At 38.6% G+C, this 19,467-nt stretch overlaps 1 protein-coding gene across 1 annotated transcript in view; it reads right to left on the bottom strand.

Annotated features, from left to right (window-relative positions):
• The window catches only part of LOC120539424 (potassium voltage-gated channel subfamily A member 5), a 143,693-nt gene extending 126,104 nt beyond the window's left edge, over positions 1 to 17,589 (bottom strand). The window contains exon 1 of the mRNA XM_039769461.1: positions 14,351 to 17,589. Coding sequence (XP_039625395.1) covers positions 15,826 to 17,511 — 1,686 coding nt within the window. The 5' untranslated portion in view covers positions 17,512 to 17,589 and the 3' untranslated portion in view covers positions 14,351 to 15,825. The remainder of the gene's footprint in view (positions 1 to 14,350) is intronic.
• Positions 17,590 to 19,467: the final 1,878 nt, after the last annotated feature.

Below are 19,467 nucleotides of genomic sequence, written 5' to 3'. Positions count from 1 at the left end.
GGATTTTACATTGGTCTTAAGTATAGCATCCTTCTGAGACCACAAGCTAATTAACTTAGCTAAAAAGATAGTGACATTTTTTGAAGCTTGAAGACGTTTAACACACACTGACTGAATAATCGAGATCAAAAACACACAATTGGTTGTTCCCAAGGTAGAAGATAGCTCCTTAAGCATGTCAGGCCTATGCACTGATGTGATGAAGAAATTATAAGCAAAACAAGAGAATCAAAATTAACAGATGCTAAATATATGAACTGCTGTCTGTTCAACGTCAGAAGCATAGTCAAATATCAAAATTAAACTGTTTGTTGAATTCACTGTATCATACATAAGAAAGGACTATAAAGATTACAAGGCAGCCACTGCAGTAAAACAGCAAGGCTTAATATTCTTATTCTTAATATACAGCATTGTACAGAAGTTCAGTTTTACCACTGTCTTCACAGTTAGGGTTTTCCATATTCTTTTCTAATGTGAAAACAAAGAATCATACTTAATACAACCTACCTATAATAATATCACATACAGAAACACACTTCAGAAACAATATGGAAAAATAGATATTACAGATTAACCATTCTTCATTTAAGCAATAAAACTGTTATCTTACGAAATGCTATTGTTAGAACATGGGTACCGTATTTTTCTGTAAATGTACAGCAAAATGGTATATACGCCAGCCAGCTACAACATTAAAAATAGTGACAGGTGAAGTGGATAACACCGATTACCTTGTTATAATGGCACCTGTCAGGGGGTGGGATATATTAAGCAGCAAGAGAATCACCAGTTCTTAAAGGGGATGTTTTGGAAGAAGGAAAAACGGGCAAGCGTAAGTAAATGAGCAGCTCTGACAAGGGCGAAATTGTAATGGCTAGATGACTGAGTTAGAGCATCTCCCAAACAGATGGTCTTTGGGAGGGGTTCCTGATATGCATTGTTTAGTACCTACCAAAAGTGGTCCAAGGAAGGACAACCGGTGAAAGGGTCATGGGCACGTAAGGATCATTGATGTGCATGAGGAGTGAAGGCTAGCCTGTCTAGTCTAATACCAAACAAAATCTTCTCTAGCACAAATTGCTGAAAAACTTAATGCTGGTCGTGAGAGAAAGGTGTTACAACACACAGTGTATCGCAGCTTGTTGCATATGAGGCTGAATAGTTGCTAACTGGTCAGAACGCCCCTGCTAATCCCTGTGCACAACCAAAACAATGCCTACAGTGAGTATGTGTGGATTAGTACTGGACCATGAGCAGTTAAAGAAGATGGCCTCATCTGATGAATCATGTTTTCTTTTAGATCATGTGAATTGTAGGGTGTGTGTTTGCAGTTTACTAGGGGAAGAGATGGCAGCAGGATGTGCTTTGGGAAGAAGGGATGATGATGGTGGCAGTATGATATTCTGGGCAATGTCCTGCTGGGGAAAATTTGCTCCTGGAATTCTTGTTAATAATACTTTGACATGTACCACCTATCTACCACACACACCCTTTCATGCCAACAGTATTCCCTGATGTCAGTGGCCTCTTTCAGCAGGGTAATGTTCCTGCCACACTGCAGAAATGGTTCAGGAAGATTTGAGGAACATGAGCAAGAGTTCAAGGTATTGACTTGGCCCCCAGATTCCCCAGATCTCAATCCACTCATGCATCTGTGAGATAAACTGGAAAGGGTAACAGCACTATCTAATGTGGCCACCATAAATATACTAGAATTAGAATTAGAACAATCTAGACGAGAACAGGCCATTCAGCCAAACAAAGCTCGCCAGTCCTATCCACTTGTTTCCTCCAAGAAAACATCAAGTCGAGTTTTGAAAGTCCCTAACGTCTTACTGTCTATCACACTACTTGGTAACTTATTCCAAGTGTCTATCGTTCTTTGTGTAAAGAAAAATTCCTAATGTTTGTGCAAAATTTACCCTTAACAAGTTTCCAACTGTGTCCCCGTGTTCTTGATGAGCTCATTTTAAAATACAAGTCTCGATCCACTGTACTAATTCCCTTCATAATTTTAAACACTTCAATCATGTCACCTCTTAATCTTCTTTTGCTTAAACTGTAAAGGCTCAGCTCTTTTAATCTTTCCTCATAATTCAACCCCTGTAGACCTGGAATCAGCCTAGTCGCTCTTCTCTGGACCTTTTCTAGTGCTGCTATGTCCTTTTTGTAGCCTGGAGACCAAAACTGCACACAGTACTCAAGATGAGGCCTCACCAGTGCATTATAAAGGTTGAGCATAACCTCTTTGGACTTGTACTCCCCAGATCGTGCTATATAACCTAACATTCTGTTAGCCTTCTTAATGGCTTCTGAACACTGTTTGGAAGTTGATAGCTTGGAGTCCACTATGACTCCTAAATCCTTCTCATAAGGTGTACTCTCGATTTTCCGACCGCCCATTGTGTATTCAAACCTAATATTTTTACTCCCTATGTGTAATACTTTACATTTACTGACATAAAATTTCATCTGCCACAAATCTGCCCAAGCCTGTATGCTATCCAAGTCCTTCTGTAATGATATAACGGATTCCAAATTATCTGCTAATCCACCTATCTTGGTATCATCTGCAAACTTAACCAGCTTGTTACTTATATTCCTATCTAAATCATTTATATATATTAAAAATAGCAGCGGCCCTAGCACTGACCCCTGTGGAACACCACTCTTAACATCGGCCAGTTCTGATGAGGTTCCTCGCACCATCACCCTCTGCTTCCTGTGTCTGAGCCAATTCTGCACCCATCTAAAAACATCACCCTGAACTCCCACTTCTTTTAACTTGATGGCCAACCTCTCATGTGGCACCTTATCAAATGCTTTCTGAAAGTCCAGATAAATAATATCATAAGCTCCAATTTGATCGTATCCTTTTGTTGCCTCCTCATAGAATTCCAGCATGTTAGTAAAACATGACCTCCCTCTTCTGAACCCATGCTGACTGTTCAGAATAACTCCTGTCCTTGTCATGTGTTGCTCAATCTTATCCTTAATAATTCCTTCCATTAATTTTCCTGTGATGCTTGTTAAGCTTACTGGCCTATAGTTGCTTGGATCTGCCCTGTCACCCTTTTTATATAATGGGATGATATTTGCCATTTTCCAGTCCTTTGGAATCTCTCCAGTGCACAGTGACTTCCTAAAAATATGTGTCAAGGGTTTATATATGTACTCACTAGCCTCCTTAAAAACACGAGGATAAATATTATCTGGGCCTGGTGATTTGTTTGATTTCAATACATCTGCTTGTATTCCATAAGGGGCTGCTGTTATTTCTGAGGGAATCTTGGGATCTCATAGGAGCAAGTCAAAGTGACTCAATTATAAAATACTGTAATTCTACAATAAACAATAAGGCACAAGGCAGTAGGTTAAAATGAAATGTTACACTCTCAGATATACATTTGCTGAAATGGCAGGTGAGGAATAACATATACTGACATTGATCTACAGTATCTCTATTGGATGGGTGCAACACATACAATATTAGAATCCAAATAAAATATTCAGGAAAGTATGTGTTTTTTCCATCCACATGGATGGATGTGTTTTTTCTTTGTACTAGTAAATATACTATAGCTGATTTATATGTAGAATAGCAAGGTAACCAACACAACTCGGCAATAAACCCTGGCACACAAACCACACACATGGTGAGACTTGCTTGACAATGATAAGGAAAAAAGGAAAGAATGGAATCATAGCATAGATAATTAAACAATTCAAACCAATTAGACATTTCTTAAAGTAAAAACCAAATCTCTAGATGTTAAAAAACTATAACTTGTGACTTTTATCCTTGGCTCCAGGCAAGTGTCACATGTGTTGAGTTACTATTTATTTGTTTTATTGGTTATTTGAGGCTGTTAGTGAAGTTGTTTGAATTTGCCTACTGTATTTCACCCATTTCTGTGCCCATTATATAAAGTGTGTGACTATTATTTTGCTGTTATACCATGTGTGCTCTTCAGTTGTGTAAAATATGTGAGCTACTCTGCTTACATTCTGTAACTTCTTCCCTTCTGACAGCTCCTAGTCTGACACCAACTGTTTGTGAGATACTGGCCTTCTCAATATGTACATCTGTTCCTGTTGACTTTGCTACCTTAAAGCTACTGATCAAGAACGCCTAAAGGTAACCATTTTAGATAGAGGGTTTATATTTTGTAAACTTCTTGCATACATTCGCTACTTGGTTACTTTATAAGTGATAAGGTACAACTGAGTGATTAATATTCCATGTTCTTACATAATACGGTATCATGGCTGTCCATTTGTCTGTCCAGGGTTTTAAATTGTAGCTTGCCAACCGTTTGACCTATTGACCTGAAATATGGTACACTCATACCATGTGACATCTTCTATGTGCTTTCAGGGTGATGATTGACCTCCAAGGTTATTCGTCTTTTTATTTTTATTTTATTTTACTGTTGAATCAACTCTCGGCAGTGGCCAGCAGGGCAGCTGTGCCAGCGCATGTGTACGGGCGCCATTCTCATCGTTACCACTTTCGCCGTCACTTCCCCTACCTCTTCATATCTTAAATCATTCTTGAGGCAGATTGAAGACTTAAGTGGCAGCTTAAGTGAAAAATTAAGGAAAACGTACTAAGTAATTGCAACACAAACACTGACTTAATCAGTTTTAATGTGAAACAATGTCGGAAGAAGAGAAGAAGCGGGCCGCTAGGGTGGAGAAAACAAGAGCTGCTCAGGAAGCAGCAAGTGCATCAACCTCTGAGCAAATGAATGCTAAACGTACAGAGAAAGACGATGAAAACTATGAATGCTCAAGTCAAGTGTATTCACTGCACATTATTGTGCAGTACGCACAGATTTTACCTAGTAAAATTTCCTTTGCAAATCCTGACCTCAACCCTGTTATTTTAACTGTGCATCTATATCAGTTTCTTAAACAGTAAAGAGATGCATAGGACTCTTATAAACTGTTAAACCTGTAACTCATTTTTTAAAAGAAAAAATTAGATAAAATGTAAATTATCATCAGCACAATATTTCTATAATTGAATAAGAAAGCTCAAATCATTATGGACTGAAGATAATGTACAGTTAGAAAAGTTTAAAAAAGACCAAACAATTTAGTGGATAATGCTTAAAAAAACTTGTATAACTCCAAATTCATTATGCTTTAACACAGCTCATTGACGGTCAAAACATATAGACTTCTTAGGAATGCATACAGAGTTTCAAGTATATAATGAAATGGGGACATTCCAAGGATTTTATTCTTAATCTTGCGATCATTTAATATTGAGTAGGTGGCATAGTGATTTTACACTGTACTCTTACAGCACATCAGTTCAAATCCTGTCCAGAACATCTGCAAATTTGCCCAGTGTGAGTGTGGGTGCTTCAGCCGAACATTGTCTCTGATAGACTAACTCAGCGCCTCTGGTTGGCTCCAGATTTCTGCCTTATTCTGCTAGGATAGGTACGGGCTCCATAAAACCACATACTGGATAAGCATGGTAGAAAATAGGCATAAAGTTAGGTGATATTAAGTCACTCCATTAAACAGGTCATGTTCTACCTTAGTCTTGCACAGGCCTTAATCAGAAATTTTAGTCATTATGCTTTAGTTGCTTCTTATAATATTAAATAAGAAAATTGTATGGATTCATAAACCAAGCATATATAATCAGTTAGAATGCTGTTCTTAATTAAAAGACTGAAATTTAAGTGCAAATGAGTTACACTAAATGAAGTGAGTTATCTATTTAACTGCTTAATTTGTAACATGTATTACTAGGCATTCTAACTCACGTTTGCATCAGTAAAACAAGCAGATTGTATTACATTGTCAAATGACTGAAATCATTTTCATTGTAAATTGAACATATTTATAATCCAACACTCTTTAAATGAACATATCACTGAAAAATAAAAAAGAAGAAGAAAATTGACTTTTCCCCCCACTTGTGACAATATACCATATTCAGTTTTTATGGATGTGGTCATTCCAATCGCAACTTAAGAGATCCATTCATGTAGCATCTTAACCTTCTTGCTTTAATGCAGGACTGTGAGAAGGTAGAAGTTAACCCATCAAGTTTGGTTACCATAATGGAACCAGTCATTGATGAAACACCAACCTATCGCAGAGGATGCTGGCACACGCACAAAGTTTAAACATCCAATTAACCAAACATGTACATCTTTACTGTGGTGGGCTGGCGCCCTGCCCAGCGTTTGTTTCCTGCCTTGCACCCTGTGTTGGTTGGGGTTGGCTCCAGCAGACTACCGTGACCCTGTAATTAGGATATAGCAGGTTGGATAATAGATGGATGACTTGATGTACTGTACATCTTTAAGATGTGGATGGAAGCCATAGCATACAGGAATATAAAAAGTTTTGAGTTTTTGCACACAGCAGAATAACAAAAAAAAAGCCATATCAGTAAAAGCAAATAAATAAAAGAATAACATGGTTTGTTTAAAAAGAGAAAAATACAATAACTTGGAAATACCCTCTTATTTAAAAGAATACTTTCAGTACCATTTATAAATGTTTCAATAAAAATAAACAAAGTACAGCACAAAAGCAGCATTATATGTAGTTGTCATAGCAACATCAATTCAAGGCTGCAGCATAAAACATGACATCCTCCTGGGATGACCTCTGCACAACTAAATACTAGCTGCACAAGACTACAGATTGCTTGTTTTTAATATCTTACCATGTTGATTTACCATAAGGCAATGGCTTAATTTTTCACTAAATATAGAAAGTGGCATAGCTATATGTCAGTGGATTATGTGCCCAGAGGAGGAGCAATTTCTCACTGTGCTTTTATTCTATGTAAGCTTGAGCAGCAAACTAAAAAGGGCATTGGATTACTGTCCAATTTTTAATGAAAAGTGAATAATGGAATTGTTTTTGCAAACAGGTTAACAATAAATAGCATTCTGTAGTTGAATGTTAGTATAGAAGAATACAAAGTTTAGTTTTAGGTGGCTAAAATGTATGCTTAGGTGGCTGTGAAATTACTAAGCTAAAATAGGTTTAAACTTTGCTTAAAGGGCTAAAGTGCAATAATGGATGAATGTTACTTTACAGACAGAAATTAAAAATAGTTTTATATAGTAGCTTTAATGCAGTTGCCATATAGTACACTGCTGTTTTATATATGTTGTTCGGTAGCTTGACCAAGTCAGTTTCTTATCTGGTACCTACAAAGATGGCATCATTCCTTGGATTACACATTTGATATTTTAGCATATCATGAAAACCTTTGAAAGGCTTGTTGTAAAATATCTATAACCTCTGATTTTAGAACATCTGGATCTTCTGCAGTTTGACTATCAGACACATATAGGTGTGGAGGATGTCCCCATCTTAGTGATCCAAAAAGCCTACTCCCATTTGGACAAAGCTGGTGCCACAGTCAGGATAATATTCTTTGACTTTTCCTGTGCTTTTAACACCATTCTGCCTCATTGACTGGAGGAAAAAAAGCTCAAGGTTTTGAATCTTGATACTCCCATAATCTCCGGGATCTTAACCTACCTGACCAACAGTTTGTGACAGCAGTTCGTGAGGCTGAAGGACTGTTTGTCAGAAATGGTGATGTATAATACTGGAGTACCTCAGGGAATTGTCCTGTCTCCCTTCCTGTTTACCATCAGCAGAACAGACTTCTGGCACAATACCAGCGCTTTTCATCATCTGAAAGCTTCAGTTCACTTGTCCATCACAGGCTGCATTAATAATGGGGATGAGTCAGAGTACAGGAAGGTTCTGGAGAACTTTATCTTATGGTTCAAGGACAACAACCTGCAACTCAACATCAGCAAGACAATTGAGCTGGTGGTGGACTTCCGGTGTGCCAAGAAGCCTCTGAGAGCAGTCACCATTCAGGAGGAGGACATGGAAGTGGTGCAGAGCTACAAGAACATGAGGGTTCACATAAACAACAAACTGGACTGGTCTAACAACAAGAAGGGCCAAAGCAGACTGTACTAGCTAGGGAGACTCAGGTTTATTAATGTATGAAGAAAGCTGCTGGAAATGTTCTACCAGTCCTTAGTAGGCAGTGTAGTGTTCTACACTGCAGTCACCTGGGGAGGAAACTTGAAGACAAAAGAATCACCATTCTTAAACAAACTTATCAAAAAAGAGACACTGGACACACTGTAAGGTGTTGTGGGAAAAAAAAATGATGGTGGCAAAACTGGATGCCATCATAAATAAATCTCCTCCATCCCCTCCAAGAGGTGCTCTCATGGAGCACTTTTAGTCACAGGCTCATTCCACAGCAGAGTGCTAAGAAGTACCTTTGGGGGGCTTTTCTTCCCTCTGCTATCAGGCAATTCAATGCCTCCACCCGATGTACTCATTAAGTTTTTTTATTGATTGATTGATTGATTGGCAGTGTTATCTGTCCTGTGAGTCTGTTTCCTTGTTTTCTATGTTTCTACTACTGTATGCATCTTAATTTCCCAATGGGATCAAAAAAGTTCATTTAATCTAATCTAATGTAAACTTGAGTATCACAGTCCCAAGCATGATCTATGCTATGCCAGTAGCCTGTCTTATATTGATGCTTTTTGGACTGTGCACAGCTTCTCCATATTTGAAGATTGATTCGAAGAAGGGGCCTGAGTTGCCTCGAAAGCTTGCATATTGTAATATTTTTAGTTAGCCAATAAAAGGTGTCATTTTGCTTGACTTCTCATTAAAGAAATACAGTAGATCTAAAGAAGACATTGCTAATTGTCTTTTACATAGGTGAGGTGTAACCTCTTCGGGTTTCTCTCTACAATTCTAACAGCAGAAGGCTCATAATTGGAATAATTGTAGCAACCCTCAATGATAAACAAGTTTAGGTTGCAGAAAAAAAGTCATTGCTATACTGATTCAGTTAAAAAAAAAATTGCAGATTCCATGTAAAGCTGTCACTGTCATTGAATCAAACTCAGTGTATTCCTTTCACATTTAAATTACAAATACACAGGGGCAAAAGGAGAAACAGGAAGGCAAAGATAAGGTGAAAGGGCTTAAACAATGCCAGGTCAGTAAAAAGACACTCCAAGGTGCCAGTAATACTACTAGGAACACTAAATAAAGTGGTTTAAAATAAAGGATACTCCACAGTTTAAAAATGGGACTGGAAATAGCAGAGGTGGGTCTATAGAAGGCCAGACTATAGTCCACCAGACTACTAGATGGTAACAGTAATTCACTGGATAGGCCTGCAGCTGCCCTGCTCTTTATTGATAATATCGATAGTTCAAGACAAGTCCTTGAGGACTGAAATATTAAACACAGAGGTGCAAGGAAATCAAGGGCTGGTATAGCCTAATAGTTGTAGTGCTTTGAAGGACCTCTTGCAATAAGTGAAGCAATTATGAAATCTCCCTGACATTATACCATTTTGGGCTGTTAAATGACTACTCATGTCAGACTTGGATGAATTTAGAGATGCAGGAGCAGAAAGAAGCTCCAAGTTGGACTGATCTGTCTATTATGTGACATTATATTAGGAGGGTGTTTGTTATTCATTTAAAAATACAATACTCTTACACAGACCTTTGTTGTTTGTGTAATAACAGTATTGCAGTTTTCCCTATACTGTATATATTAACAATTTTTTTTTAAATTAAATGCTGTACAATTGCCATTGCTTTCACTTCACCTGCAAAAAAAAAAAAAATTAAAAAAGAAAGTTTTGCAATGACTTTAATTAGAGAGGGGATGGTATTATCTAATTTCCAATTTTATTAGTGGTGTCACTCATTTATGTAGGAGGGTCGTCTTGTAGGCTCAGCTGAGGTATGCAATGCTACTCCAGAATGAGAGGGGGTGTTGTTACTAATGACATTTTTCACCTGCTTCTACTTCCACAGCTTTGAGAAGATGCCCAGTTAGGGCAAATGACTGTGCCCCTTCTGGGGGGTTCCTATAAAGTGGGGCATCTTCACAAGGTGGCATCTCACTTTGATTTGAGCCAGAGAGAAGGACAGGCTCAATCGAGCAGCATTATTGCAATTAGGAGAAGGCTACAGCCTATATTTTAGTTATGTGACACCATCATGTGTTTATATTGTTTTATTTTGCTTAACAAATTAAACGGGATGACCTGTTTGGTGTCCCAACATTTCTTTTGGACCCAGTTCTCACTACCATTCGATCACAGTGGATTGTGAATAAATGCACTTAAAGGCAATGGGAGGAAATGGCAAGTAACAAAAGTGTACCTGCTTGGTTAGCCATGGGAATAGATTCCTATTCAGACTTTTCACTATATAACTTTCTCTGTTCTCCTAACTTTATGAATTATGTCAGTTTACCAGTAATTGCAACATTCTCTCAAAACATGATGCCATTGTAGGAAACATTTAAATGTCAAGACACAATTGTCAATTGCTCCCATACATGATAGTCATATAATACATCAGAATTAATCTATAGTATACTCTGTTGAACTTGTGGTAGTTTTTTGGTATGTGGGCCTTTATAGTCCTTTATATTGACAAAAGGTTTGCATGCTGAATGGTTACACCTTAAATAAAATCTTCCTGTAGCAGAAATTAGAAACTTAGTTAAAGAAAACCTTCCCACCCTTCTTAATCTTTCAATAACATCCATGGTTGAAACTTTACTGTCTATTGATGATGAAGATATACAGTAGGGAGAACTTTTAGACTTTACCAGCATTTTTTGAGAGTGCACCCCTAGATGGCTTAAGTCAACAGTTGGAACTGGACCTTTTAATCACAATCTCAGACCTTGAATGGAATTTAACCATTGAAAAGATACACAGTTTATCAATTTGTGCAAAGTATGGTGTACTTTAGTTAAAAGATGTACATTGTATGCATCTGTCTAAACAAACATTACACCCGGTACAAGACACAAATTGTTAAAAATATCATCAAGCACCTACCTCACACTGTATGTCTGGAAATGTTGTACATGGAGATGATATTGGAAATCGTTAGTTATTTGGCTGATACTTTTAGATTTACTACTGTATTATTGCATATCCTCTGACAGCATTATTTGGAGTCCCACCAAATGAAAAATGTATTGTGATGTCTACTATTACACTACTTACTCATCTTCTAATCTTACTCAGTTGGAAGAATCCTGTTCCAACTTCCATTATACAGTGGGAAAATATTTTATTTTGCTTACATTTTTTTTTAAAAAAGGAACGGTCAAAGCAATTTAAGTGTGTTTGCGTATAATGGGCAAAGCACCTATTGTGACAGTCCATGTGTGTGTGTGTGTGTCTGTCTGCATGAAGCAACAAGAGTGGCATTGTGGGAATTTTTGTTTCTTCTGTCTAATACATTGTAAGGCAATTTATAAAATGAATAAAATAACTCCTTAATCTACATATTGAACATATCACAAAATATTATGTAGTACATAACTGCCAAAATACTAGAAAACACCTGTGAAACATACTGTAGTAGAAACTACAATTTCTGTCTTTTTATAACTCACTCTAAGTTTAATGTCAATCTAAAAGTGAGAGTTGAGGTGAATATTTGCAATACAGAACTTCCTCACACTTCAACAATACAAGACAATCAAAATATTAAAAGAAAGTAATTGTAGAACAAGTAAACAGCACTTGTAGGATAGGATTATAATCTTAAGTAGGAAACACCTGCAATAAACTTAGGTGTCAAAGGCTTGAAAAAGAATTTCACTCAAAAATAAGCATCCAGTATTGGTTCTGGACAATCCCAAAACATCACGCTTTCATTATGAAAAGTTCTTTTCTGATAACTGTGACAAATGAAATTCACCTTTATGTTTTCCTATTTTTGTACACATAAACTGAAGATTAGGAACAGAGGTGGCCTTAGGGGTGACCATCCCCACACAGTGCTGGTTACGTCAAACACTGTTACCGGTATGTGTGGACTGTATAAACTTGCACACAAATTTAATAAAAATAATGTTAACATACACTAGATTTTCTCATTACAGTATTCAGCTAAATTTTTGCAAGATAACACATGGACTTTATCAAAATATAACTGAAGAATATAACTTGACAAATCCACTCGAACGGGACACATGGACCTCAAAAGCGGGACCCCCAAAAGTGCAGGGCCTGGGGTGATCACCCCACTTGCCACCCCTAAACACCACTCTTGATTAGGAACCTCACTTTCCAGTGTTGTGCTTGTCTACGAAATTTGCCAAATATCAATTATATATGTGTCTGGCACGTTAGCATAGTAATAAGTGCTATTGCTTCATGAATCCTGCATTCTGTGTGTTAAAAATGTCACCTGGCTATTAACCATGTTGACTTTGTATGTTCTACTAGAGCTTGTGTGGGTTTTCCTCCAGATGGTCTGGTTTTAGCTACACATCTAATAGACGTGTGTGTTAGGTTAACTGGTAACTTATATTTGGTCCAAGTGTGGCTGTACATGAGAGTGGTCTCTGTGATCTAATGGTGCCTTATTGAGGTCTGGTTCTTGCCTTGTTCATCATGTGGCTAGAACAGCCTGTGCTCCTCAGGACTCTGAATTGAATTAAGCAGGTTTGACAATGTTACATTATGAATTACATACAGAAACTTACACTTAGTAAAATACAAGCTGGTCAGCACAGCGGTACAGAAGGTAACTATACAAGCGTATGCTAATTTTTCATTGGTGTGTCTTCTGTGAAGGCAGGATGTTTTCCAGGTGTTTCCTTCATCTTTCACGAAAACATGCCTGACAGCTGTACGTTGCCCTTACGTGAGTGTGTTTGAGAAAGCGCTCAGAGATTGGCTGGTACTGTATCTCATTTACAACTGGTTCCTGACAAATATATTTTTTCACTGAAATGTTTCTTATTTTCTTGAGATTCTGACTGGAAAACTTGTTTAGTGTATATAGAATGGATAAATGGATAAAATAAAATTCTAGACTACCATTTATGTAGGTAGCAGTGCAAGTTTTTGCCTGTGAGTTATTCTGTTGACAAAGAAAGTTCAAAAGATGACCTACTGTGCAGTCACTTGGAGTTACTCCATTTTTTCTTTTAACAAACTTTCAGTCGGTGGCACAGTGGTAGCGCTGTTGCCTCGCAGTAAGGAGATCTGGGTTCACTTCCCAGGTCCTCCCTGCGTGGAGTATGCATGTTCTCCTCATGTCTGCGTGGGTTTCCTCCGGGTACTCCGGTTTCCTCTCACAGTCCAAAGACATGCAAGTTAGGTACTGTACATTGGCGATCCTAAATTGTCCCGTGTGTGCCCTGTGATGGATTTGTTCCTTGTTTGCACCTTGTGCTGGCTGGGATTGGCTCCAGCAGACCCCCCGTGACCCTGTGTTAGAATATAGCAGGTTGGATGATGACTGACTGACTAGTAACTGTTTCATGGAATCTTGCATAATTCTTAAGGTATTACTTCATAAATACTGTATGACTTTGTGCTGGAGCTTAGGCCGTCTTCTCACATTTTGTCTTAATAAAGCAGTACACATTTTTAGATTAGTAATCAAGACCTTCCTTATTGACAAACAGCCACAGATCCAATCTGTTTAAAGTTTTTAGATTCCCTTATGACTTATTCAAAATTTCAATATGAATAAAGAAGAAGAAATTCAGTGCTTTAACTTCACACTGAGGGAGGCATAGTGAGTAGCACTTCTACCTCACAGACTTATTATCCTGGGTTCAAAAACTGCACCAAGCATCATCAAAGTGGATTTTGCACATTCTCTCTGTGTCATTCTAGCTCAAAGGTGGTCCAGTTTTCCCTCCCATGGTGAAAAATACTCCTGCCTGTCTAATGCTGTTTCCTAGTTTGTGTCCAGTGCTGCAAATAGACTCCAATCATCCAAAACCTTACATTGGATAACCTTGGATTGAGAATGCTATGTAACTCCGTGCCAAAGCGATACAAGGTCCTAAAACAAAATGCTCTCTGCCTTGAATACATCTGCACTTTCTCCACGAGTTTTAGTATTGCAGGCCCTTATTCCGGAAACCACTGGTCTGTTAACTAAAGATTTAACTTATTCTGAAGCAATGAGTAACACTCATGGTGCTGAAAGAACAGCGCACACATACATCCCGTGCAATTCCAAACACGTACATAAAAGGTGCTACTGAATTCGCATTAAACCTGTGTTATTCTGGGGGTGTGAAATAATACGTCTTATGACTAACTAAACATTTCAGCACTTTAAAATCACGAAAACCCTCTGTTTGCTGACTGGCACCTTTACACAACGGCGTTTTGTGTATTCCAGTCGGAAAGCCGCTCCGTTACTTTCACACCAGTAGTATAACGCAGTCTATCTTTCAGGCACCCTATTGGCCAATTTGAAATGGCTTAATTATTATAATTAGTGCACCTACTCACCTCTAGTCCGTTACCAGCTGTGCGGCGACGGGGGATTTCATTGTATCTCAGCACGTTTCACGTTTTCTTGTTGTTTCTGCACGTCTTGTTCAATGCCGTGGGTCAGATGTAAAGTTCAAAACCCCGTAAAGGTTCCGAGGCAGGCTGTAAAGTGCATCAGAGCGAGCGTCTTTACCCACGAAGCCACTTTCTTTCCTTTCCTGATCACCGTTTAGGTCAGCAGTTTTTTTCCCCTGTGTTTAGCACGGCTGCTTGAAAGGGGCAAATGCTTGTTCCTTGTGCCCTCTGAAGCATTCTTTTCCCATTAAAAAATACACACTGTAAAATATCATTTGAAACATCACCCAGATGAAGGCGTTTGCAAAACTTTAAATTGTTTCTTGTGATGAAGTTCACAATAACAGGTTCCAGCCAAAATAGATACATTTTGTCAGAAAAAAAGTGCAACTCCTTCTTCTCGGAAATCCGTACAGTTTTCAAACACAAGTATTTAGAGTTATTATGTGACTGTAAAAAAGTAATTTACCGCATATAAAAAAGTGCGCGTTTCTGCTTCTGCCCCGATCGTCATATATTATCTCTTAATAAATGAATAAATATCGTTGTAAGGAAAGAAATATAAAACGTCAGGCCCAGGAAACACGCTAGGTGTGTGTGCGTGCCCGCCTCGTATTTGATATGTATAGCCAACTGTTGCCTACTAAATGCTGGACTCCGTAACTTACAGCGTGCACAGTGCTAGACAAAGACCAGAATCATCCGCTCACACTTAAGAGATTGGTCGCACATCTTAACAAGGTTAAGGCTCAACTATAACAAGAGAATAAGACCAAACGAATTCTGTTAATATTTTTTTTTTCTTTTCAGAGTTTAAATCGGACAGCACCAGAAGACCACAAAGTAGAATTCACACTAATGCGCAGACTTGCATGAAATAAGTAATATTGACAATACAAAAGATTTTTCATATGTTGTATGTGCTACTGCTGTAAAGCGTATGAATTTGTATCAGAGGCTTCGTTCCTTTAAAAAAATTACACATCGTTATTTAAAATATATGCTTAAACGTTATATTAACATTTGTTCACAAAATATACGTGTTTGTTATTTACATGCTAGAATACTGCTCCTCAAAACGAATACCACAAAACGAGTTTGCCTCGTGTTGCTTTTAAGTGCAAAGTCCATTTTCGGTGTGCTTCAGATAGGCTATTCAAGAGTTTAGCTCCAGTGATCAATGATTCTATATGAACTGCAAACCTAGTTATTACATAACTGTGTCCATTCGTACACACACGACGCGACTGTAAACCTGTTGGATCTGTTAGCCCCTGTTTCCCACCTTCAATCGCCAACAGCACTCTTTACCATAAATGTGTTTGATATAAAGGGTACTATGAAAAGAAAAATAAATAAGTAATCTCGAATATCAAACACCATCTAAAGTATCTATGTAGTTAATGTGGCGAAGTGCTCTATAGGTCGGTCTCTCTGCTTGTGTCCAAACACAGTGCGTAAAGGGAGCGTTTAATGTCCATGTTGCTATTGGCTTTCAAGCTGGCTTTCTCCACGGATCGTCCGTTTTTGACTCCCTCATTCACCTCTAAGTGTTCGGTTGATTTGTTTAGTGAACTTTTGCTCCGACTCCTTCTGAGTTCGTTACATGGGGTAGCTTGCCCGCTGCTGGGCTCGTCCTTTAGCATAGTGTGCTCCTCCTGGTCTGTTTCTCTGTGGTAAAAGTAATTAAAGTTGGACACGATGACCGGCACCGGCAGGGCGATGGTCAAGACACCGGCGATCGCACAAAGCGAGCCCACAATCTTTCCCCCGACAGTAATAGGTCTCATGTCTCCGTAGCCGACTGTTGTCATGGTTACCACAGCCCACCAGAAAGCATCTGGGATGCTGGAAAAATGAGACTCAGGCTCATCCGCCTCGGCGAAGTAAACAGCACTGGAGAAAAGAATGACGCCAATAAACAAGAAAAAAATTAAAAGGCCCAGTTCTCTCATGCTAGCCTTTAAAGTCTGGCCCAGAATCTGGAGTCCTTTGGAGTGTCTGGAGAGCTTAAAAATTCTAAACACCCTTACAAGTCGAATCACCCTCAAGATCGCCAGGGACATCGCCTGCTGTCCGTTGTTTACTTGTTGCTCTGCCAGTTCGGTGCCCAGGGTAATAAAATAAGGAAAAATTGCCACAATGTCAATAACGTTCATAATGTTTTTGGAAAACACAGATTTACTGGGGCAGGCAAAAAATCTTACTATCAGCTCAAAAGTAAACCAAATTACGCAGGTTGTTTCAATAATAAAGAAGGGATCAGAAAGCGTATTTGACTGGGGTGCCTGTGTGGAATTAGTTTTCCTGATGGCCGGGGGTAATTCTCGCTCATCCCTGAACTCTGGCAAGGTTTCCAAGCAGAACGTTATAATAGATATGAGGATGACAAGCACTGACACAATGGCAATTCCTCGAGCGGGACTGGAGCTTTCGGGATATTCAAATATGAGCCACACCTGTTTCTGAAATTCGTTCTGAGGCAAAGGTTTCTCCTCTTCTTTAATGAAACCTTCGTCCTCCCTGAACCTCTCCATCGCGTCTTCTCCCAACTGATAAAAGCGGATTTCATCCGCAAACACGTCGATGGACACGTTAACTGGTCTCCTGATTTTCCCACCCGACTGATAAAAATACAATATCCCGTCGAAACTGGGTCGGTTCCGATCAAAAAAGTACTCGTTTCTAAGCGGATCAAAGAACTTAATTCTTTTATCGGGGTCTCCTAGTAAAGTATCTGGGAACTGGTTGAGAGTGCCCAGTTGCGTTTCGAAACGGAGACCAGCAATGTTGATCAGTACCCGCTCGCTGCTCTCGTTGTCCATATCCATCTCCAGGGTATCCTCCTCTAAAAGATGGGGGCTGTGATCAGCCCTTAACAAAACATCAACAGCATTCTCGCTCGTGCTACACGTATCATTCATGTCGTTCATTTTCCAGTCGTCGTGATTTAAATCAGTGCAAGTGTTGATCTCTTTGTTGTGGTCCTCGTTTACCGGAGATTGTTCAAAGGAGTCTTGGGGCAGGTTGAGGATGCCTGCTCTGCCTGAACTCCCGATGGCTGTGGCACCACCGTTTTCAAAACTTACCAATGCTAGCTCCATTCCGGATCCATTAAATATTCATCAGTAACACCCGTAACGGTGCCTTCCGAGCTGGAAATGTTCCTTCTGAACAAGCGCTTGCTCAAGATGAAAAGACAGAATCCACAATAAAAGAAAGCATATAATCCACAGCTGCTCTTCTATGTATTAATAATAAATAAGAAAAAAAAACATACATGTGAAAAATGCAGACCTGTGCAGACACCCGACTCTTTATGAAATAAATACCATAAGAGGAAAGTGGATACCCGGATGAGAAAGTAATGATTATTCCTGACGTCAAAAGAGCTCTTGTACAACCGAGGCTGCGAGGGAATCCTTTGAAAAATACCCTCTGTTATTGTTAACCGATTTGATTCTGCTTCGCCTCTAAAGTCGCTACAGAACAATGGAATGGATTTTAAGGGAACAAGGGCTGCCTAACACCGTGAGCTTTCACGCCTCAGTAAACCCGCTTGGTCAATCTGATTTCTTGGCGATATATATATATATATATATATATATATATATATATATATATATATATATATATATATATATATATATATATCAAACAGAAAGATATTCGTAACAGTAACGGACATCCAGCAGCGACCTACTGAATCTTTACGAGTCGTTTATCGTTATGAAGTTATCAATATGAGGTCCTCTAAAGCTCTCAATTCGGTAATATACTTTAAAAAATACAGAGAGATGTATGAGAAGGGAGCGAGACATGACGGAGATAAAAAAAACAAAAAAAAAAACAGCGAGAGTGACAGCGAGAGAGAAAGGGGGTACGAGAGGGATGTCATCTGGAAACATGATGCAAATGCATTGCTTTCTGGATCCAATATGAATATTTAAACGAATGTTTCGGGATTTACGTCAAAAACACACGCACTCACATAAACAAGCATCGCTTGCTGCGTCAGTTTTGCGATCCTCATTAAAATAACAATAATTACAGAATTAACTCTTAAGTCCAGATAAAAAGATCGGGAAATTTGAAAGCACTTCCTGGAAGAATCGGTTAACTGAAGGCATACGAAAAGGCACGGGAATTTTAATTTATAAGTATTTCCATTCTTGACGATAATATAAAATGCAAACAATTCGTTACATTTGCCACTATTACACTCGATTTTTACATTTTTTTCTTTCATCTCACGGGAATTTATAAGTAATTGTATAATCGTTCTATTTTTAAATCGAAATACATACTTTGTAAATGTCAGTTTGAACGGTAGAGTTGTGTTTACAATAAGTCAAAAGCTGAATCCACTGCCTGAAATGCGTGGGAAACGCGGGCCTGGTTACCAGGAGTTTAAATTCCCATGAGATGTTAAAGTGAAAATACATGCTGAGCCCCATGTTAAAAAATAGCAACCCACACACTGTTATTATTTCAAATGCAAATGCATGAAATATTTGGGGTGATTTGAACAGTTTTTAGGGAATTTTCCAAATGGGCTGTACCAAAAATTAGTGAACACTTGCGATAGGATGAATTGCACTTACACATTTTTAAACTTTGCATAACTTGTCATCTTTCAGTAAATCTTAACATTTATTCAATTTGAAATATATTAATAAAATGGGAAGGAACCCTTTTGAAAGATGCGACTGTTTACTTTTCTTCTCACTATTCCAACTGTATTAATAAACGTTCTAGAACAGATTACATACATGATGATAAAATTTACTTTCTTCACATCTTTGTTATTTGTCTGGCCTTTCAAGATTTCATCTCAGGAATTTTGATTAATTGATTGATTGAATGATACAGTCAGTCAATCATTTTCCAACCTACTATATCCTAACACAGGGTCACAGGGTCTGCTGGAGCCAATCCCAGCCAGCAGGAACAGGCAGGAACAAACCCCGGGCAGGGTGCCAGCCCTACCACAGGACACACACACACACCAAGCACACACTAGGGACAATTTAGAATCGCCAATGCACCTAACCTTCATG

Source organism: Polypterus senegalus, chromosome 11 (assembly GCF_016835505.1).
Source record: "Polypterus senegalus isolate Bchr_013 chromosome 11, ASM1683550v1, whole genome shotgun sequence".
NCBI classification, from domain to species: Eukaryota; Metazoa; Chordata; class Cladistia; order Polypteriformes; family Polypteridae; genus Polypterus; species Polypterus senegalus.
Note: the sequence above shows the minus strand (reverse complement) of the source record. Positions and strands in the feature narration are given on the sequence as shown.